This window comes from Mus caroli, unplaced genomic scaffold, assembly GCF_978045245.1.
Source record: "Mus caroli unplaced genomic scaffold, Mus_caroli_1 scaffold_16, whole genome shotgun sequence".
NCBI classification, from domain to species: domain Eukaryota; kingdom Metazoa; phylum Chordata; class Mammalia; order Rodentia; family Muridae; genus Mus; species Mus caroli.
The window spans coordinates 1535332-1562234 of NW_028227271.1; the positions used below are offsets into that span (position 1 = coordinate 1535332).

Below are 26903 nucleotides of genomic sequence, written 5' to 3' on the forward strand. Positions count from 1 at the left end.
AAAAAAAAAAAAAAAAGGCTGTCTTCTCAGATGATTCTAGGCTGTGTCCAGTTGACAGTTTAAAAGTAACCAGAATACATAGCTTCTTTCATCAACCCCAATGTCTCACTTTGTAACCCAGGCTGTCCTCATGCTTGCAATTCTCCTGCCTCAGGTTCTCTCCTAAATGTTGGGATTGCGTTAGTTCTTGGACCTCAGTGCTAAGATCTTTTACAAGGTACCCAAGTGATTATGAAGTGCTTAAAAACTATTGTGCTACCTTACCTTAGTTAATTTTAGATTTTTAAAATGTATTTGAATATTTTCCCTATAAATTAAGTAAGCCTTATTTTATTTAATACTTTTCTCAAAGTACAAGAGGTTTGAAAAGATGTACAGGACATATACTGAAGAATGGGCTGAGGACTTAGCTCAATTGGTAGAATACTTGCCTAGCATGTCCTGGTTTCTATCCCTAACACCACATAAAAGAACTCAGGAGGATGAAAAGTTCAAATTTGCTTTGGCTACATAGCAAATTTGAGGCCAGTCTGGGATACTTGAGACCTTGTTGCAAAACAAAAACAAAGGCTGGCTGTGGTATACACACCTTTACCCTTTAATCCACAACACTTAGAAGGAGAGTCAAGAAGATATGAGTTCAAGACCATCCTGATTTACATAGTGAGTTCCAGGCTGGCCAAGACTGTAAAGGCTGCCTCTTCTCTGTGGCTATGCTGCAGAACATATAGGAAAAGCAGTGTTTGTAGCAGTTGGTACCTCTGCTGTGAGTCTTGAAATGTTTTCCTGTAAGGGAAAACTGTTGTACTTAATTTCCTTGATTCTTCAAGGCTTGTGGTAATAGGGTATGGTTGTCATCATAGCACTTGTTGAGGCTGAGGCAGGAGTAGCAAGAGCTTGAACTGAACGAGTGCTTCAGAGTAAGTCCATACCAGCTTGGCCTTCACAGTGAAAGCCTGAAAAAAAAGAAAAGAGAAGAAAAAGAAAAGAGGTGGTAAAAAAATTCAAGAACTTGTCCTCAGATTCATGTTTCTGGAGATTAATTTGTTTATTAAGCGTATAAGAAACCCCTGTTGAGTGCTACATTGTTGAACTATGCACTGCAGCTATAAGAAGTTGTATATCATGGCAAGTTTCACACAACTTTTAGAAGTTACAAAACATTTTGTTGTTCCTTTTGTTCGGAGTACCTGAGAACAAATAACTAAAATTCATACTACCCTCAACACCTTTGTTCCTAATTTGCCAAATTTTTTTATAACTGTGTTTGTTTTTTTTTTTCCCCCAGAGGCCTCTTAGCAAAGAATTTTACAAAATCCTAGTACAGGAAGGATGTAGTGGTGCAAGCCTGTAATCCCAGGCAGAGACGAGGCAGATTGCAAACTTGAGGCCAGTTGGGGCAAAATGGGGAGACCCTTTCTCAAACAAGCAAACAGGAAACAAATACAAAGCTTAGGAAGATGGCTTATTCAATAATGTGCCTGCTGTGTAAGCATGAGGGCCCCCAGGTGAGGCAGCACACATTTGTAACTTGGGTGGCAGTGTGGGGGAGGACATGGACAGAGGGAACTGGCAGATCCCTGGCGCTCACTGGCACTGTAGTCTGACTTCCACACACATACACACATGCCACATGAAGACATACATATACCACTTCCATACACATACATGCATGCAAATATAAAACAAACTAATTTTGGTATGAAACAATAAGGCTAATTTGTTTAAGACTATAGTAGTCTGGGCTGGAGAGCTGGCTCAGTGGTTAAGAGCACTTGCTGCCCTTCCAGAGGTCCTGAGTTCAATTCCCAACAACCACATGGTGGCTCACAACCATCTGTCATGGGATATGACACCCTCTTCTGGTGTGTCTGAAGACAGCTACAGTGTACTCATATAAGTAAAATAAATAAATGAATCTTAAAACAAACAAAAAGATTATAGTAGTCTATGTGGTTTTACATCATCCTTTTGAGTCAGTTGATTTACCTACTGGCAAGATAATGTATGCTGAACTATGGTAATGCTAAATAGTACAATGGAAAATTGATCCAGAATTAATAAACTAGGTTTCCAATTCCTGAATAATCTACTGCCTAGTAAAACTTGAGTCTACTTTGTTTTCTGAGGTTCATAGAACCTGCATTTTAATTTCCACAGTTTATATGTTTACAGGAATCTTTTCCTTAGGTGGTTTTCTAGATACCATGCAAACCAGATCATCTATGAGTGTCCTTTTGGAGGATAAACAGTTGAGACTGAAGCTGGAAAGATGGCCCCATGGGTAAAGACACTTGCTACCAAGCCTAGCAATCTGAGTTTTATCCTCAGGACCCAAATGGTAGAGAGAGAACTGACTCTTAAAACATGTCCTCTGACTATCACACATGTATTGTGACATATGTGAATGTATACATACATACATACATACATACCATTTTTAAAAAGACTGTTGACTAGTCAAGAATGTCAGTATTTGTACACTGTTACTAACAGCTAAATTCTCTACAGTCTGAAGGTTCGTAGCTGTTATGTTTTTTTTCAGAGAACCTTTTTGCATATAGGCTTTTTTGTATCATTATCATAAAAGAATGGGGGTGTAGAGTTAGAGCCTGTCTTAAAATTTTCAGCTTGTTTAAAGCTAAACTAAATTGTACTCCAGTACCTGCTTGGCTTAGTTTTAGCTCCTTTCATTTCCTTAAAGATGCATGTTAGAAACGGTTTCTAATTATTTCCTTTTTCTGTCTGTCTTCCTGCCTGCCTGCCTGCTTTCCTTCCTTCTTTCTTTTTTTTCCAGACAAGATTTCTAAGTATAGCCCTGGCTATCCTGGAACTTGCTCTGTAGACCAGCAACTCAGAGATCTACCTACCTTTGCCTCCTGAGTACTGAGATTAAAGGCTTGTGTTACCACTACCCAGCTTCACTCTCTAGTCATTTCTGATTGGTTATTACTAGAAATAATATTTCTTGCCAGGGATTCTGAAAATGAACTCTGGACACGAATAAAGAAAGAAGTGCTGGAACTGCTTGGCTGTCCCACAAAACCTGTTTTCTGTATGAAACTGGTAGTATATAATTTTAGTTTTTTTTTTAATTTTTAATATTTTATTACATATTTTCCTCAATTACATTTCCAATGCTATCCCAAAAGTCCCCCATAGCGCCCCCCACTTCCCTACCCACCCATTCCCATTCTTTTGGCCCTGGCATTCCCCTATATTGGGGCATATAAAGTTTGCAAGTCCAATGGGCCTCTCTTTCCATTGATGGCCGACTAGGTCATCTTTCGATACATATGCAGCTAGAGACAAGAGCTCTGGGGTTCTGGCTAGTACATCATGTTGTTCCAACAATAGGGTTGCAGATCCCTTTAGCTCCTTGGGTACTTTCTCTAGCTTCTCCATTGGGAGCCCTGTGATACATCCAATAGTTGACTGTGAACATCCACTCCTGTGTTTGCTAGGCCCCGGGAGTTTTTTTTTTTTTTAATGTTCCTTGTTGAGTTTATATTTTCAGTTGCTACTAATGCTCTATAGAACTTTATATGACTCTCTAATTTACTTTTCAGTACTTATATTCTTTTTTTGTTTGTTTGTTTGTTTGGTTTTTTTTGTTTTTTTGTTTTTATTTTTGGTTTTTCTAGACAGGGTTTCTCTGTGTAGCCCTGGCTGTCTTAGAACTCACTCTGTAGACCAGGCTGGCTTCGAACTCTGAAATTTGCCTGCCTCTACCTCCCAAGTGCTGGAATTAAAGGCGTGCGCCACCATGCCCAGCAGTACTTATATTAAAAGGTACAGGCTTTTTTTCTTTTTTAACTCAAAGACATTTTTTCCCAGTCATACAGATCAGCACTCTTTTCTTAGGTTACATTATATGCATGTAAATTTATTTCACTTATCATTATTGTGTGTGTATATATGATATGTGTTGAGGGGGCACATATGTCATGGTACACATGTGGAAGTCTGAGAACAATTTTATGAAGTGAATTTTCTCCTTCCACCTTTACGAGGGTTCTGGGCTGCAAACTCAAAAAAGTTATTAGGCTTGTATGGTAAGCACTTGTATGACTAGCCCATATATTTCATTTTTGATTTATTAAAAGAAATTTCTGATCATTCTAGACTTGAGAATACTAATGTACAAAGAAGAAAGTAAAGTAATCTAGAATACAGTTATCTTAGACATAATGATTATTCACTTTGTATCCATTTTAGTATTAATTTCTTATCTTTTTTTTTTTTTAAGATTTATTTATTTGCTTTTATTTATATGAGTACACAGTAGCTGTCTTCAGATACACCAGAAGAGGGCATCAGATCCCATTACAGATGGTTGTGAGCCACCATGCGGTTGCTGGGAACTGAACTCAGGACCTCTGGAAGAGCAGTCAGTGCTCTTAACCTCTGAGCCATTTCTCCAGCCCCTTCTTATCTTTTTTAAGAATTATTTCTTTTATGTGAATGTTTTCCCTCTGTGTATATATGTGTACCATATGCATGCATGCCTAGTGCCTGAAGAATTCTGAAGGTGTCAGACTCTTGGAACTAGGGTTATGGATGGTTGTGACGTGGCATGTGGGCACTGGGAATTGAACCCAGGACCTCTGTAAACAAGTCTGCTTATCCACTGAGCCATCTTTCCAGTCCCCATCATTTATCTTTTTTAAAAATCTTTTTAAGGGGGCTGGTGAGATGGCTCAGTGGGTAAGAGCACCCGACTGCTCTTCCGAAGGTCCAGAGTTCAAATCCCAGCAACCACATGGTGGCTCACAACCATCCGTAACGAGATCTGGCGCCCTCTTCTGGAGTGTCTGAAGACAGCCACAGTGTACTTACATATAATAAATAAATAAATCTTTTAAAAAAAAATCTTTTTAAATTCTGCTAGCTTTCTTTTTAATAGGTTTGGAATTACACTGCATATGGAATTTTATCTATTTATCCTAAGTTTTTATTCTTTCTGTGTGTATATGTGAGTGCCAGCACTTTCGTGCCATAGCTTTTCCACCTATGGGAAGTCAGGGTGTGTCCTTTCCAGAGTCAGGGTATATGCCTTCACCTTGTTAAGGCTCTTTTATTGAAACTGTATCCTTCAGGCTAGCTGGCCTTTGAGCCAATCTGGTAGGTTCTTCTGGTTTTGCCTTCCATCTTATAGTAGGATAGGATTATAGATGTACACTACTGTTCTTTTTATATGGGTTCCAAGGATTGAACTCAAGTTGTCAGGCTTGTATGACAACCATTTTACCTACTTAGCCATCTCCCTGACCCCATAATTTTATATTATTTTTTCATTTAATGAGTACTGCTTTCTCATGTCATTAAGTAGTTTTTAAAATGTTATTCTTAACACCTTAAATATAGTCCATTGTAATGCAGCACCTTAATCTATATTCTTCTTCAGCACTTAATTCCTATTTTTTGTCATAAATATTACTATAACAAACATTTTACTATATAAAGATCCCAGCACCCATGTTGAGTGGTTTACAACTGATTGTTCCCTCCACCTATGAGGGAATCTAATACCTCTGTCTCTGAGGGCACCTGTACTAACATGCAAACACACATACACATACACACATGTGAACATACATGTAAATAAATAAAATATTATAAAATTGTAATTCTCTCAACGATGGCTTTTCTTTTTTTTTTCTTTTCTTTTTTTAAAGTATTTTTATTAGTGTGGGTGGATGCCCATGCTCTCTCTGCATGTGGTGGTCAGAGGACAGCTCTCAGAAGTTGCTTCTTTCCCTTCTACCTTGGGATTTAGGGATTGAGTTCAGACCAAATGCTTGTATTTGCTGAACCGTCTCACTCCCAGCATTCATATGAGTTTCACTTTCAGGCAGATCCTAACTGTGTCATTTATGCATCCTAATTGCTCTGAACACACAAGCTTTTTTCCCTGTAGACATAGATGGGCCTCTAAGGACAACCTTCTAATGCATCTTTATTTTCTTGTCCTAAGATCCTTTCAGAAAGCATCTTACTTATTCTTGGTAGTATCTTTTATTTTGTATATTCCTCTTATCGTTTATTGTTTAGTCCTATAAAGTTCTTACATTTTATCCTGGAAAATAGATCAGGAAAGGAGACAGCAAACTGTGTCATTCCTAGACACATGGTCTGCTTGTCAGGCCCTAGAGTTACAGATGAGCAGTGACTTAAATTCACATTGAGTGGCAGCAACATCATTCAAGACTTCATTTTTTTGTCTCCCTTTGCTTATATGATAGAAATGTGTTGGTTTTTGTTTTTCACATAGAAATAACCAGAAGCATTCTTTGTGTGTCACAGATGTAGCAGACGGAGAATGAAGAAATAATTAAAAAGGTGTGAGTGGAATTCTTTAAATGGGGAGAAAGATTATTCTTATTGTTAAGTAATTAAATTTTCTTGAATGCAGCAATGATAGAAATGACAAGGGATAGTAGAATAACGGGATGATTTAAGTATAACCAGGTACTTAAGAAAGACTTCTTCCTTCCATTGTGATCTCTGTTTTGGTAAACATGGTAAAAATAAAGGCTTACAAATTGGGACGGAAGCAGGAAATCCTATTAGTGGCTGCCAGTTTAACATTCAAGACCAATGGGAAGCTCACTTCGGTTAGATTTCAATACTTTTTCTCCCAAAGTCTTCCTTTTCTTTTTTTTTTTTTAATAAGGCACAATTTTGTTTTCATATCATATTCTTATTAGAGATTCCAAATTATAATCATCCTCAGTTTTTGAAAATCTGAAATTTGTGGCTTGAGGAAAAATGTTCTCACTTTCTACTCCCCTATTACCATAAAGAATCCTTTCTTTCTTTTGATAATCACTAAAAGGAGAGAATTTCACCCTAAGTGCTAGAATCAACGTAAAAGAGAGGACTTCTCCCTTATCCCTGTGTCCACTTCTACCTTGATAGAAGTAGACCCAGAGAAACCCTGAAAGCCAAGTTCTGGCCTTGTGATACGTTAGGAAAACAGGCTCTGGAGCTGGAAGTGCAGTTGTCTGCGGCACAGCAGTTGGGAATTCCCATAGATGAATGATGTGCTTTTCAGAGACATCTGAGTTTTCAGCCTAAATGACCATCATTTTTATATTTATTTGCTCTTATTTACTTATTTTTGATACTGTATTATGGTTTTAGAAAGTACTAAAAATAATTTATTTGTTTTTTTTAAAAATGTATTTAAAACAAACAAACAATCCAGAAAACCTTGTTGTCCTGGGGCTATGTGAGGAAGAATGAAGCTCTCATTTTCCGGTACCCAATCAGCAGCTTGAGCTGGCCTCTCCTAGGAACAGAATTTATTGAAGCAATTTATCCTAGCTAACTGTGATATAAATCTGTGTATACGTATGTACATACAGAGTCTATTCCATTACAACAGGACTGAAGCATCAGTTTCCTTCATAGTTAGACCATGTTCCTATCACATTGAAAGATGACCAAGCAGCTCCTTCTATTTTATGGGGCACCTCACACTTTTAAACACCGATTAGCTGTGGAATTACTGATTAGACAACCAGAAATACTGGTTTCTAACCTAAAGATAAATCCTAAGAGAATAGGAAGAATATTACCTCGTTGCCCTCTATTTTAAGCATGGTTTTCTGGTTACTAGATTCATTCTAGCATGTTAACATTTTATTTTAATGCAGGTCTGACTGAGATTGACCTGACATTTTGGTTTATCTCCAATATAAAATTTGAGATTTGGTTACAGTTCTGAGATTGTTTCCAGACATATTCCAACAGACATCCCTCATTCACATCCTTTTATGAATCGTTCTGTGTTGTGGATGGTTGTATGAAAATGTCCTTAGCACCTCACCTTGTTTTACAAGGCTACTTTTACCCTTCCTCCCAATTTTCTCTTTGACTTTTCCAAATAATGTTTATCTTTTAGGGATATTTTTACTGTGATTTGCATTTCTAATCATTATTCATCTCTGCCTGGTTTTTATTCTTAATTGGAATATGAGAACTTTTCTCAATGCATTCAGATTGCATTTGTTGTTTTTGACAAAGAATTTTGGGAGACATTTTAAGAGTCATTTAAAAAGAGCAATATAAATTCTGTTAAGTTCTTCAGAGAAATAGAGGGAATGGATGGTGATGCCTTTAAGTGCATTTCTTTATCCCCTGCAGCAGTACACATCTGTTGGCTGCAGCAGAGCAGCCTAAGAACTCTGGCCGAGAGCAGCACAAACAGCCGGAACATATTCACCCAGTAAACCCCCAAAGAGTCGACATTTGTTTTATTGCTGCTTTTAAAAACCTAGCCATAAATAGAATCAGAGGGGGGAGGGGCACTGATATTTCTTCATTTGCAACAGACAATTGCTGGGGGGGAGGAGAAGGAGGCTCCCAGTGGGGAGGGGAAGTTTTTATTTTTATTTTTTTATTAATGAAAATCATTTCCCATGTAGTCCAATAGGATGGGTGCTTTGTTTTCTTTGGCAATAATCTGGGATAAACGACCCTTGCCAACAGTCTCGTAGTTTATACACCAGGGAGCCAGATTATAGCCCTGTAAAATGGAGCACCCCTCCTATAATCCCTTAATTAATTAAATGACAAATTTTGGTCTTCTCTAGTTCAGAAATATGGCTTCCGCATCGAGCGTTCAGTGAATTTATTGACATAGAGAGCTGCACTGGTTGTAATTCAGTAGACTGGAGAAATATGTTATATACTGTAGCAGAAAGAGGGAAAACCCAGCAAAGGCTTAAAATTCCTTGACTATTTAAGTCTGAATTTTCCTAATTAAAAGTTTCAGTTGAGGCATAGTAGATCATATGCCACCTGTCTAATGGGTCTTTCCAAAGTAGCCTGTGTTTACAGCTATGATAGATGGCATTCTTGGAACACCTGTTTCTAGGCTTGATATTTTTGAAGCGTATTTTTTTTCTCCAGCGTATTTAACATAACTTTTCCCCTACTCCCCTCCCCAGCTCTGCTCTGCTTTATGAAATATGGGAGACGACAGACCGTTTGTGTGCAGTGCCCCGGGCTGTGGACAGGTACGTTTACAATATACTTTATTGTGAATGTCTTGTTGTGAATCAAAGTGGCTGTTTTATCACTAAGGCAAAGAGTTTAAAGCCGGTATTTTACGTGATCACTGGAGGTAATCAGATCACAGGATTTGCAGCGTGTAAATCCAAGTTATGAGGAAGTGTAGGCACTCCACTGTAATGAAATCTGCCTTGCTTTCTTCTATCTTGTTATTCTACTGATGTTTGTTTTCCAACACACAGTATTAAACAATACATGTTACCCTCTCTTCTTTTCTAAAGCTGTCCATCTAAACACAAAGCAAGTTTAGAAATACCTTCTTGACCTTCATATATATATAAAAGTCTGCTTAACATATTTAGAGAGTCAGCTAAGAATGTTCCCATTCATTGTAAGCCTCCAATTTCAGCGTCTCTGTAGATTTCTCAGATAAAAAAAAGGAATGTTTCTTTTGTTTGTTGATTCAGAAAAATCGTGCTAACAGCTAAGTCAGGGACAGACAAACCCAACATAGAACTTGAAATCCAATGGTATTCTACAGATATTTCCCATGTCTGATACCATGACATGGGTTGTTCTGTATGTCAGCTCCTATGTGCATGTGTGTCCATGCTTCTTTTTTATAAAATAATTCTGTTAAAATTGCCTTGTTTTTCATTTTATACTTAACTTTTTTCCCTAGATTTTTTTCTACTGCTTCTACAAATGATGAGAAAAAATGAATTAAGGTTTTATTTGCCTTCATTTGATAGAACCTGAACTATAATCAGTTAGGAATACGTCATGTGACTGTCCAGTGACACTTACTGGTGGTATGTGAGATTGCAGACTGGTTCTATTATGTATTGTAAATACTTAAACAAGAAGAGCTAAGTCCTAGACACATCTAAGAATTGGAAGTTGAGAGGTAGAAGAGATGATGATGGTACAAGAAATAGGAAGATGATCCCAGATTTCAATAAGTGCTGAAAATTTCTGATAAGACATTTAAACAAAATCCTTGTTTTCTGCAGGATTCAGGGTCCTAAGGTGTATTTTCTTCCCTGTTAAAAATTTTTTAATATGAATAGATACATTTCCATTTTCAAAAGCATTACTAAAGTAGGCATGTTAAATGATCCCTTCAAATTTGTGTGTACGAATTTTATAATGCCGTGTGTTGTGACTCTGCAGCTGATACATAGTAATATGTTATGCTGTTTGAAAAATCTGAATTTTTGGTGAGTTTATTTTCCTCATATTTGACTTTTTTTTTTTTAAAGACAAGATCTCAGTATGTAGTCCCGAATACCCTGGAACTCTCTATGTAGACCAGGCTGGCCTCAGATTCACAAAGATCCACCTTAAAGATGTGTGCCACCATTCCTGGCCAGGCCCAGGCTACAAGAGACCTTGCCTTACAAACAAATGAACAAAAAATTTTGTGAGCCAGACATGGGAGTGCACACTTAATAACAGCACCTAGAGGCAGAGGAAAAATGATCTTTGTGGGGTGGGACCAAAACCGTTGAAAGGGCAAAAACACTTGCTACACAAGCCTGATAACCCATGTGGGAGGTTGAAAAGAAAGTGGACTCTTAAATATTATCCTCTGACCTCCATATGCACACTCTGGTATGTGTGTACCCACACTTACATATCATAAACACATTAACTTTTATTAATAAATAAAAATTTTAGAGTTTTTGTTTTGTTTTGTTTTCAAGACAGGGTTTCTCTGTGTAGCCCTGGCTGTCCTGGAACTCACTTTGTAGACCAGGCTGGCCTTGAACTCAGAAATCCACCTGCCTCTGCCTCCCGAGTGCTGGGATTAAAGGCATGCGCCACCACGCCCAGCTAAAAATTTTAGAGTTTTTAAATGCCCAGCAGTGGTGGTGCATTCCTTTAGTCCCAGCACTCAGGAGGCTGAGGCAGGTGGATCTCTGTGAGTTTGAGGCCAGCCTGGTCTATAAAGCAAGTTCCAGGATAGCAAGGACTACGTAGAAAAACCCTGTCTCAAAAAAAGTAAAGTTTTAAAATTCATTTTGTACTAGAAAAGGAAAGTAGTAAGGACTTTTTACTTTGACTTCTTTAACAGGATAGAAAGCTCCAACTTAAAGGTTTGGTGGCAATGTGACTTTACCTTTTTTGCATAACAGAAAGTGTTCTTTCAGGTAAGATTGTAGTTCTCCAGTTATATTTCGTCCTTTTTTAGATTTCTTCTGAGATCTGGTAACAAATAGCTCCAAAGTAGGATTTCAGCAGATACATGTGATCACCCCATGCCATGTAAAATAGAGAAAGTGTGGCAGAAGATACAAATTTGGTAAAGCCAGCTACCATTCTACTTCGTTAAACTTGGGAGTCTTCATTTTAGAGCCACCCAGAGGCCTTTGAGTTACTTGTAATCTGCTTGTTATTGACTCAAATTATCTGTTCAAAAGTGGTAGGAACAAAACAGTAAATCCCAGGAAGGAACCATGTCAGTCTAACCTCTGGAAGGCATGATTTAGGACCTGTTATTAGAGAAGACTCAAAAATCAGTGGTAAGAAGGAGTTGATGCAGAGGCTAAGAGCACTGTTGATCTTGCAGACGACCAACGTTTGATTCTGAGTACCCATATATGGCAGCTCACAAAAGTCGATAACTCAATTCTAGGGGATTCAACACACTCTTCTGACCTCGAAGGAGCTGTGTGCATATAGAACACAGACATGTGCAAACAAACATTCAAACATGGAAGATTCTTTTTAAATCTTTTTTTTTTTAACTCTTTGTTGGAGATTTAGCTCAAATGTGCAAGCATCTATGCAAGGTTCTGGGTTCAGGCTTCAGCTCTGAAAAAAAAAAAAAGAACAAAGAGAACTAAGGGAATTCAGCTTTGTTTCTGTATCTAGACCTGTGTAGACTCCACCATATGCATCTTTAAACTCAGAAATCTTCCTGTAGTTTAATATTAAGGAACTTTAAAAGGAAAGTTTACTTAAAATAGACTAGTAGATTATACCCTCCACTATATAATCAAAACCACCAGGCTTTCAATGGATACATAAACATGTTTTGGTTGCTAGGTTTTTAATGGCTGTTATTTTTGGACTGTGTTCATGATCTACTTCCCAACAGTCTGATGTGACACAGCTGAGTTCTAAATACACTGCATGTACTTAAAAAGAATGGCAACCAAAGGTTGTGCTGTCTGCATTCTTGTGTTAAAACACGGATGATAAGCTTTTTAGCCCTTTTATTCCTATTTTCCTTTGGAGACTGTTTCTCTTAAGGCCTCGTCACCTTCATGAATGAGAACTTGGGAAAAAACAATATCCTTGCTAAAAACTAATCTATGAAATGTGGTATATGGGCTGGTGAGATGGCTCAGCGGTTAAGAGCACTGACTGCTCTTCCGAAGGTCCTGAGTTCGAATCCCAGCAACCACATGGTGGCTCACAACCATCTGTAATAAGATCTGACTCCCTCTTCTGGTGTGTCTGAAGACAACTACAGTGTACTTGCATATAATAATAAATAAAATTTTTTAAAAAAAGTAATCATTATAAAAAAAATGAAATGTGGTATATGCAGTCATTAATAGAGCTGAGCTGCCTCCTGAGAATTGGTTAGTTTTGTTAAGGCAACTGTCCCCCAGGTACTCTTTTGACTGAGGCCTAGGTGAATCGAGTTCTATAGGCTTTTGAAGCAATTATTAGGTAGCATCTATTTAAGAACCAATTCACTTAAACACACCTGTAATCCCAGCCATCTGGTTAAGAAAAAGAAAAAAAAGAAAGAGGATCACAAGTTCAAGGACAGCCTAAGCAACTTTCTGAGACCCTGTCTCAAAACATAAAAGGCCTGAGCTGTAGCTCTGTGTCAGAGGGCTTGCCTAGCATTCTTTTTTTTTTTTTTTGGTTTTTTAAGACAGGGTTTCTCTGTATAGCCCTAGCTGTCTGGAACTCATTTGTAGACCAGGCTGGCCTCGAACTCAGAAATCCACCTGCCCCTGCCTCCCGAGTGCTGGGATTAAAGGCGTGCGCCACAACGCCCGGCCTTTGCCTAGCATTCTTGAGACCCTGGGTTAGGCTGGAGAGATGGTTCAGCATTTAAGAAGATGTATTGCTCTTGCAGAGGACCTGAATTTGATTCCCAGCACCCAAATGGTGACTCACAAGCACCTGTAACTCCATCTTTGGAGGATCTCACACATTCATATGCACACATGCAAATTAAAACTAAGTCTTAAACCAAACGCTGACATCATTGCATACACTAGCAAGATTTTGCTGAAAGGACCCTGATATAGCTGTCTCTTGTGAGGCTATGCCGGGGCCTAGCAAACACAGAAGTGGATGCTCACAGTCAGCTATTGGATGGATCACAGGGCCCCCAATGGAGGAGCTAGAGAAAGTACCCAAGGAGCTAAAAAGGTCTGCAACCCTATAGGTGGAACAACAATATGAACTAACCAGTGCCCCCCGGAGCTCGTGTCTCTAGCTGCATATGTATCAGAAGATGGCCTAGTCGGCCATCATTGGAAAGAGAGGCCCCTTGGAAAGAGAGGCCCCTTGGTCTTGCAAACTTTATATGCCTTAGTACAGGGGAACGCCAGGGCCAAGAAGTGGGAGTGGGGCGGAGTATGGGGGACTTTTGGGATAGCATTGGAAATGTAAATGAAGAAAATACCTAATAAATAAATTTTTTTTAAAAAAACTAAGTCTTAAAAGGGTTGAGAAAACCCTTTATGAGAGAGAGAGAGAGAGAGAGAGAGAGAGAGAGAGAGAGAGAGACCCTGGTTCAATCCCCAATACTGAAAAAACAAAACCAAACCCAACCTTTCTGTTAAAACATTGGTGGTGGAGCATGTCTTTAATCCCAGCACTTAAAAGGCAGAGGTAGGGGCTGGCAAGATGGCTCAAGAGGTTAAGAGCACTGACTGTTCTTCCAAAGGTCCTGAATTCAAATCCCAGCAACCATATAGTGGCTTACAACCATCTGTAATGAGATCTGACACTCTCTTTCCATGTGTCTGAAGACAGCTACAGTCTACTTACATATAACAATAAATAAATCTTTAAAAAAAAAAAAAGAGAGAGAGAGGCAGAGGATCTTTGAGTTCAAGGCCAGACTTGTATACAGAGCAAGTTTCAGGGCAGTCAGTGCTACATTAAGAAACCCTGTCTCAAAAAAAAAAAAAAAAAAAGTAATTATAACATGGCAAAATGGCTTTGCCTTTGTGTTTTTGTTAAAATAGTAAAGAATAGTAAAGAATAATTGGTGCTGAATCCTGAGAGTCTTGTAGGAAAAAAGAAACTTTTTAAAGATGGGTCTTCATTGTATTGTTAATCTAAAACTCCTGGGTTCAAGTAATTCTCTTGCCTCAGCCTCCCATGCCAATTGAATGGAAGCAAGTATATATACTTGCTATTATCAGAAATCCTAAATTTGAGATGTTGCTTCATGTGCAGTTAGATAACTACCTTTTGGTGGCTTCTGCCCACTCTCATTCTCTCTCTCTCTCTCTCTCTCTCTCTCTCTCTCTCTCTCTCTCTCTCATGTGTGTGTGTGTTTGTGTGTGCATTTGTGTATATGTGCAAATGGAGACAAGAGATGAGCCTTGAATGTCATTCCCCAGGATCCATCATCCATCTTTGTATTTTTTATTGATAATTACATATAATGTATTTTAATCAGATCTATCCTTTCATTTCCCTTCTCTCCATTTCATACCTTAGGCCCTTCCCTCCTAACTTCAAATGCTCCCGCCCGCCCCCCCCCCCAAATGAACTGAGTCTACTTACTGTTCTCTAGATTCATGGTTGTAGGTCCATCTACTAAAGTATGGGTAGCTTTTAAAAACAGATTCTCCCAACCCTGGCAGCCATCAGTTGCCAGTCGTTCCTCAACTAGGAGTGGAACTTTATGAGCCACCTCTCCCAACCATCTAGAAATTTGGATGGCTTAATATTGTGCAGATCTTGAACATGCAGTTGCAGCCACTTTGAGTTTATGTGTTCAACAAACTGATAGAGGATTTCTCACTGGGACCTGGAGCTTACTGACTAAGCTAGACTGGCTAGCTATCCAGAAAACCCTAGTAATCTACATGTCTCTAACTTCTCAACTTTGGAATTACAAACAAGAGCCACCACACCTAGATTTTCATGTGGGTGCTAGAGATCAAACTCAGATCCTCATTCTTGCATGGCAAGTACTTTACCAATAGACCGATTTCCTCAACTTTTATTACCTAGAAATCAACAGACTCCTCACTGCTATGTTATCCTATCAGGAACATATGCTGGCTTGCAGAGCAAATTATGCAGCTTTAAATAGAAAATATGGCTATCATCATCAAGTCTTAAAGTAGAAGCTGGTTATATCTGTTTATTATGTAAGTTGTTTCTGAAGAACAGGACATTTCCTCTGAAGACAGTATTTCATTGTTAACCACTGAGGAGTTTTTGTTGTAACTATGCTTAACAGTTCTGTCATTTAGAGAAATGATTATTTCTTTGTCCAGTGTGACCCCAGGTATTTACTCTCAAGATCTTTTTTTCTCTTAGAGTACACAGACCTCTAGGACCTTCAGTTGTATGAAAAGTTTGAGGTCAGCCTGGGTTAAATGAGACCTCATCTTAAAAAAAAAAAGAGAGCAATAGCGGCATCCTAGTTGTAGTGGGATTGAGAGCAGCTTCTTGTACCTTCACATCTTGTCATAGTAGGAATAATGTTTATGGTGCTGCAGTTCTGGCTTCACTTGGCGTCTAACCAACCTCCAAAGCTGTTTATTGCTTTGCATCCTTTGCCTCCATGAGCATTAGCCCTTAAATCTCTATTGCTCTGTAATACATGAGGCAACAAATAACTCTATGATTGGTTAAATGCTGCCTTGCTACAAAGGGATGTTTTATTGTCTATATAACACAAATCTATAGATTATTTCTGTTATCCCAGCTTTCCCATTAAAAGGGCCATACTGGTTCTATGGGACTCTGGATCTTTCATTCTGCCCCTTTGGCAAGTTTCCCTAATATCTGTCATGAGCACAAAAGAAAAGCAAAGAAGAATGACTTGATGTTGATTACTCATTCTTTATGTTAGGGGAGCATCATGAATTGAAAAATGACCAGGAGAGAAATGAGTTAGGTAGGCAAACGCTCTTGTGGTGGTGTATGCATGCTATGTTTGTGTGCTATGACAGGTGAAGGCAATTTTAGACAAACAAATAAGCTTTTCATCCTTACCCCCTGCTAAGATTTTTTTAACTCAAATTTTCATTTAATAATTCATATTTTACTCAATAATTCATTTAGTTCCCATCTGGTAGGAGTGACTGCATGCTGTCAGGCAGCTGAAAATATACTACATTATACACAATTAGGCCAAATGTTAACCTTATTTTTTGTAAAATGTTGATTTTGCAATAATTTCCAGTCCACTTTTGAGAATTCTGTGGTTGTATGTAACCTGTTATGGAACTGGGCTACAAGTATGTATTAAACACATAATTGGGATTAGGTTTAAAAATGCCCAGAGGAGTTAAGGACTAGGAATTAACTGGTTTCTTAAAGTCAAATCTGATCTCTTGATGCTCTTCCTAAACACATGTGACTGGGTTATTTTAGCTCTTTGTGTTATTATATATTATGCTATTATTAAAAGCATATAATACATTAAAGCATCCTTGCTTTAGCCTGTTCCCTCCATCCCCACCAAACAAACAAAAATTAAATGATGCTGTATGAATATAGTTGGAGCTATAATTAGGAAATTAAACTGAAAATTTTTCATTCATTAACTCTTGTTTTTTCTGCATACAACTGAGTATTTTTTTAAAAATGGGAGTGTTGGAATTTTTGTCAGAGCATTCTTGTTACAAATAAAATAAAATCCTGTATCTTTGTATTTCAATAATTCTTCCTAAGCCTAAACTCCTCCTCACACCCATCTATCTTACTATTTACTTATTTCTTTAATACTTTTTAATCAAACTGATGACTTTATAAAGCGCCTGGATCTCACAGTCTCTTCTTTCACTTATCTCACTTTGCCACCATTGCTAAACCACATATTGCTAGAGTTTTAACTGGTTGGATGCTATCACTGTGTAGAACTCATCATTCTTTAATCAAATAATCTTTCAGCCAATTCAGCATATTAAAAAAGAAAACCCTGGTGTTCTCGCTCTCTCTAGTTAATGCGTATTGACTTGCTCAGCACTCACATTCTGCCTGAAGTCCTTGTTAAGGCCTCTCTGTATGTGGATTCATAACACATCTGTGTGTACATCAACAGTGCGGTATAAATAATAATAAGTAATCACCAGATGGCCTATAACTGCTCCTCTGGACCCTCTGGGTCTCTTGAAGCTGTTAGTAAAGTCTTCTGGCATTTTGCTGGTGAAAATTTGTCATAGATTTATTTCTAAAAAAATTCAAACTCACAACTGGGTGTTTAGGACTAGATGTTGCTGTCTGTGTTGTAAATATTTAACAGGCTGTGCACAATGGCAAGTAAAGGCCATTACGTACAGTGCACACCACACACAGCGGCTCTGAAGCTTCTCTTCCTCCCAGCTATGTGAAGAGGAAAAGAAATGTCAATAAACTGTGCATTATGACCAAATGTGAGGTGCTTTCTGGAAGACTTTTCTTAAGAAAGAAAATGTCAAGATTCTGCTCACAGGATTGTAATCAGGCTGAATTAAGCTTTTCAGCGGGTAACTACAATAGCATACTATGTATTTTTAAATTGAACTTCTGATATTTTGAGAAAAGCTCCTTCAGAAGGAGTTTGGTTAAATCCTGGGTTTGAGTTTAGTTGAGATTTTAGCAAATAACAAACCTTTTTAAATGAGTTACAATGACCGGTATTAGAAATGTAACTCAGTTTCAGGCCTTAAACTTAAGACATTTATTGTTTTCCTAATATTATTTATAAAACAAACATCTTTATTTTTGTTCTCATTTCATAAATTTTTATGGAAAGGATTTGTATTTTGTTGGGGGAAATTCTGTCCTGTTTTTTTCACAGCATTTCACTCTTACTGTTCCCTTTGCTTCTTACCTGTTACAGGACAGTTACTCAGCACAGTTGTGCACATTTACGAAATTAAAATGGGCTTCATTACTACTATGTTTATGGTTCCCTTTTTCTTTGTTTGCTATAGATAATCAAAACATTTTTCACCAAAAATTGAGTATCTTCCCTTTCAAGCCTCATTTTCTTTCCTCTTTTAATTGTTGAATCTGTTTAACCACCGAGGTATACTGTCCTTTAAACTGTAGCACGTGGCTCTTATTTTTTTAGTAAGGATGTTTGAAGGAAAGCTTTTCTTTTGAATTCTCATCCTGAAGAGATGATACAAACTATGAGGGAAAGTGTTGTTGATACCTTATTTTAATGACATTTTGCTTTTTAATTTTCTCAAAATTATCATGTTTATAGATAAGATTTTAAGAAGGGAAATACCATGAAGGAAAAGATTTGAGACAATATCTTTGTGGTTTGCTTTTGAAATTTCTTTGTACAACAAAATTTGCTATTTAAGATAGCATCTAAGATGCATGGGTAAGAATCTGGATTTCTAGCGATCGTGTGAAGTACAGACAGAATGAGAATGAGCTTTGTGAAATTAGCTCGTTTCCAGTCTGGCATCTCCCTGTGCTTTGTGTAGCTGCTGACTCTGCGGGCAGATTGAAGTACCGAACCAACTTCTGTTCTAAATGCTCACATTGCCAGCCACCATTCTGGCTTTTAAATCTTGTTCACATCCATGATGCCAGATTTTGAGCGAGCATAGCTGTCTTTTAGATCTCAGACAGAATTTGTAATTCCCTGTAATTTAAGGAAAGAGTTTTTCCTTTTTACCTTTGAAAATCTCCGAGTGGCACTGCAGAATAAATAATCTAGCCTTGCTTTGTCCTTTGCGTCATTGTAGAAAGCTAAGCACTCCATTCGGTATTCAGCAAATTGGCAGTCAGAATTGCAGCTCTGCTTATGAAAGATGCAGTGTCTTGAGGAGCCATGAATACTGTTCTAGAAAAAATTTGCCCTGGGGCAAAAGAAACAGCTCCTTATCTTCCCGAGGGCCAGATCTTTTGATACTAAGCAATTATCCCTTGATTTTCCTGAAAAATAGCTCAATCTACCATAGAGATTGGCACCAGCACAAATTACAGTGCCAAGCTGATTCTTTAGCCACATGGAAAGGCATTGATGATGCCAAAGGCTTAATGGTGGTGATTTCTCTGCTGAGGATCTGTGTCCCGTGTAAGCCTCTTGGCTTTTCTACCTCTGAGGGAGATAACTGTTGATGTTTACCCACCAATCACCATAAGACTTCATTGTGAAAGGGCCAGTGTCACATCCTCCTTTCTTCAAGCTTCCCTCCTTGTCCTCTGTGGGTTGAGAACAAGCTATAGTTTTTCTTTTCTTTTCTTTTCTTTTTTTTTAACATTCTTCTTATCATGGTTCTTATTAGCCCCTGTGCTGGGTGAACATTACTAAACAGTGTTTCCTTTTTTTAAATTAATAGACTTTATTTTTTAGAGCATTTTGTATATGTGCTCTTTCTTCCTTCCTATTGTTGTCCTCCTTATTTTTAAGATAGGGTTTCCTGTAGCTTAGGTAGCCCAGGCTCATCTCAGATTCACAATGAGACTTTGTCCTTGGTCCCTCTAGTGCTAGGATTGCAGGTGTGTCCTATCACACACGGCAGGAGCTTGGGTGTTTTAAAATATATATTATATATATAAATAAATAATATAATATTTTGGAGGTGTATGATGTAAGTGTGTTGCATACGTGCCATTGTATGTTTATGGAGATCAGAGGACAGTTTGGAGAGACCTCACCTTGTTGAGGCAGGGTACATAAATATACAGTACCCACACCTTTAGTCCCTGCACAGGAAGAGGCAGAGACAGTCTGATTTACAGGAGGCAAGGCCTGTGTCGTCTACAGACTATGTTTCAGAATGCCCAAAGCATTTGAAACAGAAAAAAAACCTGTCTCAGAAACAAACAAAACAACAAAAACAAAAAAAGGATAACAGGTGTTAGACACCATGCTCGGTTTATGCTGTTCTGGAAATTGAACATAGGGCCCCCTGCATTCCAGGCAAGCACTATACCAACTGAGCTAAATCTTCAGCCCTATTAATAAAAAATTTAAAGACAATTTTAGGTTCATACAAAATTAAGTAGGAAGTAGAGTCCTTATCTACCTCCCCCCCCCCCCCCCCCCCGTGAGCACAATGCACAACATCTCACTATCAGTCACTGAAACACGGATACATTTGTTATATGTGAGTAACCTACACTGACACAGTAGCAGAGGCAGTAATTTACATTAGAGTTCACTCTTGATGTTGCACACCCTATATGTTTTAATAAATATATAATGACTTATGTCATTGTCATATCATATGGAACAGTTTCACTGTCCTAAAAATCCTGTGTTGTGCTTGTTCATCCCTCTCTCCCAGCTACCTCTGTTCTTCTTTATTATCTTCATGATTTTATCTTTTCCAGAATATCACAACCTGTAACCTTTTAAATTAGCTTCTTTCACTTATCAATATGCACCTATATTCCTCTGTAGCTTTTCTTGCCTTAAGTAGCTCATTTCTTTGTAGTACTGAATAATATCCTAGTTTTGGGATGTCAGAGCTTATTTATCCATTCCCTAATGAAGGATATCTTGGTTGCTTCAAGCTTTATGTAATTATGATTTCAAACATGTACAGGGTTTTACATGAACATATATTTTTAATTCATTTAGGTAAAAACCCAAGAGTACATCACAAGATCATTTGGAAAGAGTATGTTTAGATTTTGGAGAAACAGTCAGACTGGAGCCTTTGAGAAGGCTCAGCAGGTAAAGGTGCTTGCTTCCAAGCCTGACAGTCTTAAGTTCCTCATGATAGGAGAGAAAACGGACTTCCTAAAGTTGTCCTCTGACCCTGACCTCCAAGTGCCACGGCATGCATGTGCCTCCACACACACACACACACACACACACACACACGCTGCCAAACTGTCCTCAAAGTACAGTATTGTAGTCCCACCTACAAAGAATGAGAGATCCCAATGCTCAACTTCATCAGTATTTGTTGCTTGTTAAAGGTTTTGAATTTTGTCCTGTCTAATGGGTGTGTGTTAGTATTTTCTTACTGTTTTAATTTACCCTTTCTTTTTAATGATTTACTTTTTTTAAAAAATGTATTTACTTATTTTATGTGCACTGGTGTTTGTCTGAGGGTGTCAAATCCCCTGGAATTGGAGTTGCAGACAGTTGGGAGCTGCCATATAGGTGCTGTGGATTGAACCCTGGTCCTTTCGAAGAGCAGTCCTTAACCCCTGAGCCTTCTCTCCAGCCTGATTTACTTGTGTTGGTGTTTTACATGCATGCATGTCTATGTAAGGGTGTCAGATCTTCTGGAACTAGAGTTACAGACTAACTCTCCCTCCCTTCCTCTTTTCCTCTTTCCCCTAACATACAGGAGAGATAAGAAAAGAGAAAATCACTATGTGATTTTCAAATGTAATTTTTCTTTGTTGATCCTCCTCTCTACCTCTTGCCCCCATTCCCCATCCCCTTCGTTTACAGACTTTATCCCCAGTAGCCCTGCTTTAGTATTCCCTTTCTCTCTAACTTAGGAATGCAGGCTCTGATGGTATGGGCAAGGCAAAGCTGGCAGACTGACCAACTCAACTACCACCCAGATCCAGGGCTTTGAGTTGGGCCAACCCACCATCTTCCCCATGTGTGAGCTGCAGAGCCCATGAAGGAACTGGTCCTGTGGATCCAGAGTGGTAGCAAGATATCTGAGAGTCTCTTTAAGGGTTCAGTATTGATGTTGAAGCAGGATTCAGAGGCCTCAGCTAGCCTAATGACTCGTTGTAATGTACATTCGAAAGTTAAGTTGTTTGGGCAAAGGAGTATATTGTGTGACACACCACAACTTCCAGTGTCACTATAATGATGGGGATGTGGGAAAGATGGAGGAGTGGAATGGTTCATGCACAGAGACTATGAAAGAGGAGCAGCTCATTGCCCAGAAGGGTCAAGAGATTGTTGTTGTTGTTTTCTTTTTCTAATTTTCATTTTTTTATTAGCTTTTATTTACCATGGAGGGTGGATATGGAAAGACTGGGAGATAAGTGGGATTGGGGTGTATGATGTGAAATTCCCCAAAGATTCGATAAGAAAGAAAGAAAGGAAGGAAGGAAGGAAGGAAGGAAGGAAGGAAGGAAGAAAGAAAGAAAGAAAGAAAGAAAGAAAGAAAGAAAGAAAGAAAGAAAGAAAGAAAGGAAGGAAGGAAGGAAGAAAGGAAGAAAGGAAGAAAGGAAGGAACCATAAAGGAACAATCTGACTAATACACTTTGATCAGACCTATGACCTCTAGGACTGTGAGATAATAAAACACTGTTGTTTAAACCATCCAGGTCATCTGTCAAGTTTTGTGAAGACAACTCAAGCAAAAAGACAGGGGAGCTTGTATCAGCCTACCACACCACAGTTGGAATCTGACATTTGCTAAAGTGAATGGTTACCTAGAAGCAATGACTAGGGGTTCCAAACCATTTAGTTCTCTCTGGTTTTCCTTAATGTGTTTAATAATGTTAGTATTTATAGTTTTTCTTGTTCTTCCCCTGACAGATGAGACTCAGGTAATAATAATGTCAATGAGATACAGTTAGTACTTCCTGGTTTATCTACGTTTCAGTATGATAGGATGAGAAGTTCTACATAATTGAAACAATTTGGTATTATTTTAGATCATAGTCAGAACTCAAGAGATGGCTCAACAATTAAGAGTACTGGCTCCTTTTTCAGAGCTGGGTTTAATTCCTGCCACCCACATGGCAGCTAACAAGTATCTGTAACTCCAGCTTCAAGGGATGCAATGCACTCTTGTGGCCTCCCTGGGCATCAGACATGCATATACATACATGCAGGCAAAACATTTATTCACATAAAGTAAAAATAAATTAATATAAAAAAATTTAGTTGACTATGGGATGGAATTAGAGAGATGGATCACCAGTTAAGAGCATATACAACCATTTCGGAGGAACCAAGTTAGTTCACACCCTTCTGGCAGCTTAAAGCTGCCTATAACTCTGGCTTCCAACACCTCTGGTCTCCAAGAGCATCTGCATTCACATGCATAATACCACCCTCCATAACATAATTTTAAAACATTTTCTTTTTTGTAAACATGGTCACTTCATATTGCCCTGGCTGTCCTAGAACCAATTCTGTAGGCCAGGCTAGTCTTGAACTCAGATATTTACCTGCCTGTGCCTCCCAAGTGCTGGGAATAAATGTAAGTGCCACCATGCCTGAAAAAATTTTTAGCACTTGGAAGGCAGAGGCAGGTGGATCTGTGAGTTGGAGGCCAGCCTGGTCTACAGAGTGAGTTCCAGGACATCCAGAGCTACACAGAGAAACCCTGTCTTAAAACAAACAAACAAAAAATTTTAGTTGAGTGTGAGTTTTTGACAATGTTTCTGATGAAAAAGAGAGGCTTAGTGCACGAAAAACCCAGGCTATTCTTTTAGATGGCTTGAGACCAGTGTACAGACTTTGTGAAACTAACCCATAAGTAATTTTCTCTCTTTGTTTTTTCTTTTCTAGACAGATCCTCTTGTAGCCCAGGTTGGCCTTAAACTCAGTATTTAGCCAAGGATAACCCTAAACTTGTAATCCTCCTGCTTCTACTTCTGAGTGCTGTAATTACAGGCCACTATGCTTGGTTTCGTGTAGTTCTAAAGTCTGAATATCTGCAATGTGCTAGGCAGTAGAGATAGAAAGGTATATAAGACATCAGTTTATTTACTATTTCAAGAGAGTCAGATCTATGATGTAATTACATCATAATATAATAAATGTAGTGATATATTTGCAAGTCCTGAGAGGTCTGGCAGATACCAGGGAAAACATCATGGACAAAATGCTGCTTTTTGAAAGATAAATAGGGAGTTTGAGCCTGGGATGATGGCAATAACCTTTAATTCCAGTACTCAGGAGGCAAGTGCAGGCAGATCTCTATGGGTTCAAAGGCCAATCTAGTCTATGTAGTGAGTGCCAGGGTATCTAAGGGTTCATAGAGAAGCAGCAGAAAAAAATTCTCTATTGAGGGCTGGAGAGATGGCTCAGTGAGCACTGGCAGCTCTCCCAGAGGACCCAGGTTTGACTCCTAGCACCTACATGGTAGCTTACAACTGTATAACTACAGTTGCAGGGGATCCAGTACCCTCTTCCAGCCTCCACAGCATCAGGTACTCAAGTGGTACAAAGAGGTGCAATGCTGGCAAAACACTCATACACATAAAACAGAATAAAAATAATTTTTAAAAGAAGTTTGAAGTCCGTGGCAGCACATGCCTTTAATCCCAGCACTCTGGAGGCAGAGACAGGTAGATTTCTGTGAGTTCTAAGCTAGCCTGGTCTACATAGATAGTTCCAGAACAGTCAGAGCTACAGTGAGATCCTGTCTATAAACAAACAAACAAATGCATAAATAAATAAAAATTTAAAAATTAGAAAAGAAACATACTGGGTTAGACACAAAAATAATCAGATTAGTATGTCAATAAATAAAAGTAACAGGTTTCTTCCCCCATGTAATTAAAGTGGCAAAGGAGAATAACACCACCATACTTGTCATTTATTTGAAAACCTGCCAAACAATTTGAGCCCCTTTTTCTTTGACTTATTTTTTTTAAACTAACCTACAGCAACTATGGTGGTTACTGAATCTCTGGGCACTTAAGCTTTTATCTATCTATCTATCTATCTATCTATCTATCTATCTATCTATCATCTGTCTATCACCTGACAGCGTCTCTTGTAGCTTACTTGGTCTCAAACACCCTTTGTAGCTGATGATGACCTTGCCTTGAACTTGTCTTGTTTGTTTTGTTTTGTTTTTAATTCTCTGGCCTGGACAGATGACTCAGCAGTTAAGAGCATCTGGCTGCTCTTCTAGGACCCTAATCCAGTGCCTAGCACCCACATGGTGACTTAAAACCATTTATAACTCCAGATCCAAGGGATCCAGTAGCCTCCACTGGCAAGAAGTGTGCAAGTGGTACACAGACATACACACAGGCAAAAAAATTCATATACATAAAATAAAAATTTTAAATATTATTTATTCTTTGGCCATGTCATACATTTTATACATGTTTTGATATTTATAGACACCTCATTACTCCCTTCTGAGTCCCTTCCTCTCAACAAGGGCCCCTTCTACTTTGATGTTTGCTTTTTAATAACCCACTGTGTTTAATTAAGGTTGCTTACATGTGCATGCGTGTGAGAGTATTTACTTGAACATGGGCATTTTTCAATGGCTTCTGAAGAAAAATGACTCCCCCCTTCTTCAGCAGGCATTAACTGCCAGGAGCTCCACAGCTAGGGCCTCGTGAGCTCCTCCCACCTCCATTGTAGAGCTAACCCAGCTGCTATGAATTCATGAGTGCAGTGGATGTGTTCTAGCCAGAAGACAGTGTTCACAGTATCCCTCCCCTTCCTCTGGCTCTTACATTACTTCTGTCCTGTCTTCTTTGATGCTCCCTGAGTCTTAGAGAAGGAATGGGAAGTTGTTTTATAAATATCCCATTTAGGGCAACATCCACTTATACTAAACACTTTGACCAGTTACGAGTCTGCATTCACTGCTGCACTACAGAAGGAAGCTTCTCTAATGAAGGTTGAGGACAACATAAATCTAAGGAGATAAGCATAAATATTTAGAAAACAGTTTGCTGCCATATACCCTCTAGGATTTGTGACCTCCCCAGCTTTTGACTAAGTTTACAGTCCCAAGCATGAATTAATTCCCTTTTGTAGAATAAGCCTAAATCCAACCCGAAAGTGGCTGGTTATCCCCATAGCAGTCATACCATTGCTATACCAGTTACATATCTTGCCTAGCAGGTTGGCTTCTGCTTCTGCTCATCTTTCTTCCATCTTCCTGAGTCCTAGGATTACAGATATAAGCCACCCACTATACCCGTTTGTGTGGTGCGAGGGATTAATTTAAGGATTTTGTACATGGTAGGCAAATGTTCTACCAGTTAAGAGACATAAAAACAAATTGCTGTATTTGAAACTGAGAAATTAATTTTGTGTGTAGAGGGAGTTGGAGGGAGTCTTTGTAAGATTGAGACGGCCATGTAAACACTAGCTTTAGAGAATAAAGTCTTTGTCTTACTTTTCAATTGCTGTGATAAAATACCATGAGCAAGGCAACTTATAAAAGAAGCATTTAGATGGATTTCAGAGGGTTAGAGTCCTTGATGGTGAAATGAAGGACAGCAGCAAGAACAGCCAAGTGTTCACACCTCAGTCTTCATAAGCAGAAGCTGAGAGAGCACAGGAATGGAATGAGAATAGTGTGGGCTCCCAGTGGCACACCTCCTCCAAGGCCACACCTCCTAATCCTTTTCAAACAATTCCATGAGCTAGAGGCCATATATTCAAACATATGAGCCTGAGGTGGGGTGGGTGGCAGTCTCATTCAGATGACCACAAGCTTTCTCTCTCTCTCCTTTTCCTAGTTTCCTTCCTTCCTTCCTTCCTTCCTTCCTTCCTTCCTTCCTTCCTTCCTTTCTCTCTTTCTCTCTCTCTCTCTCTCTCTCTCTCTCTTTCTATTGCCTTTATTTGTATAGCAATCAGTTGTGTGAACACTCAAAGATGCTCTCTACTGAGTTCATTCTCTGCTCAGCATATTCCAAGCTTCTGTGTTTTGAAGATATATTCACAGTTTTGTTTTCCATAGTGAGGTTTTCAGCAGCTTAGGCTAAGCACAGTGTACTAGATTTTCCAAGCTTTAATGTTAAAATAGCACTTTATCTTTGTCCTTTCCACCCATTTGTTAGATACTGGGATT

At 38.6% G+C, this 26903-nt stretch overlaps 1 protein-coding gene across 3 annotated transcripts in view; it reads left to right on the forward strand.

Moving 5' to 3' along the window:
• The window catches only part of LOC110310235 (cyclic AMP-dependent transcription factor ATF-7), a 96624-nt gene that overhangs the window by 18134 nt on the left and 51587 nt on the right, over window positions 1–26903 (forward strand). For 2 of the 3 annotated variants that reach the window (XM_021182999.2, XM_021182998.2), the window contains exon 2: window positions 8958–9026. In XM_021182999.2, the coding sequence (XP_021038658.1) occupies window positions 8979–9026 (48 nt within the window). In that variant the 5' untranslated portion in view covers window positions 8958–8978. Of the gene's footprint in view, window positions 1–5676; window positions 6343–8957; window positions 9027–26903 lie in introns of those variants that run through there. The other variant, XM_029469751.2, reaches the window with a different exon arrangement.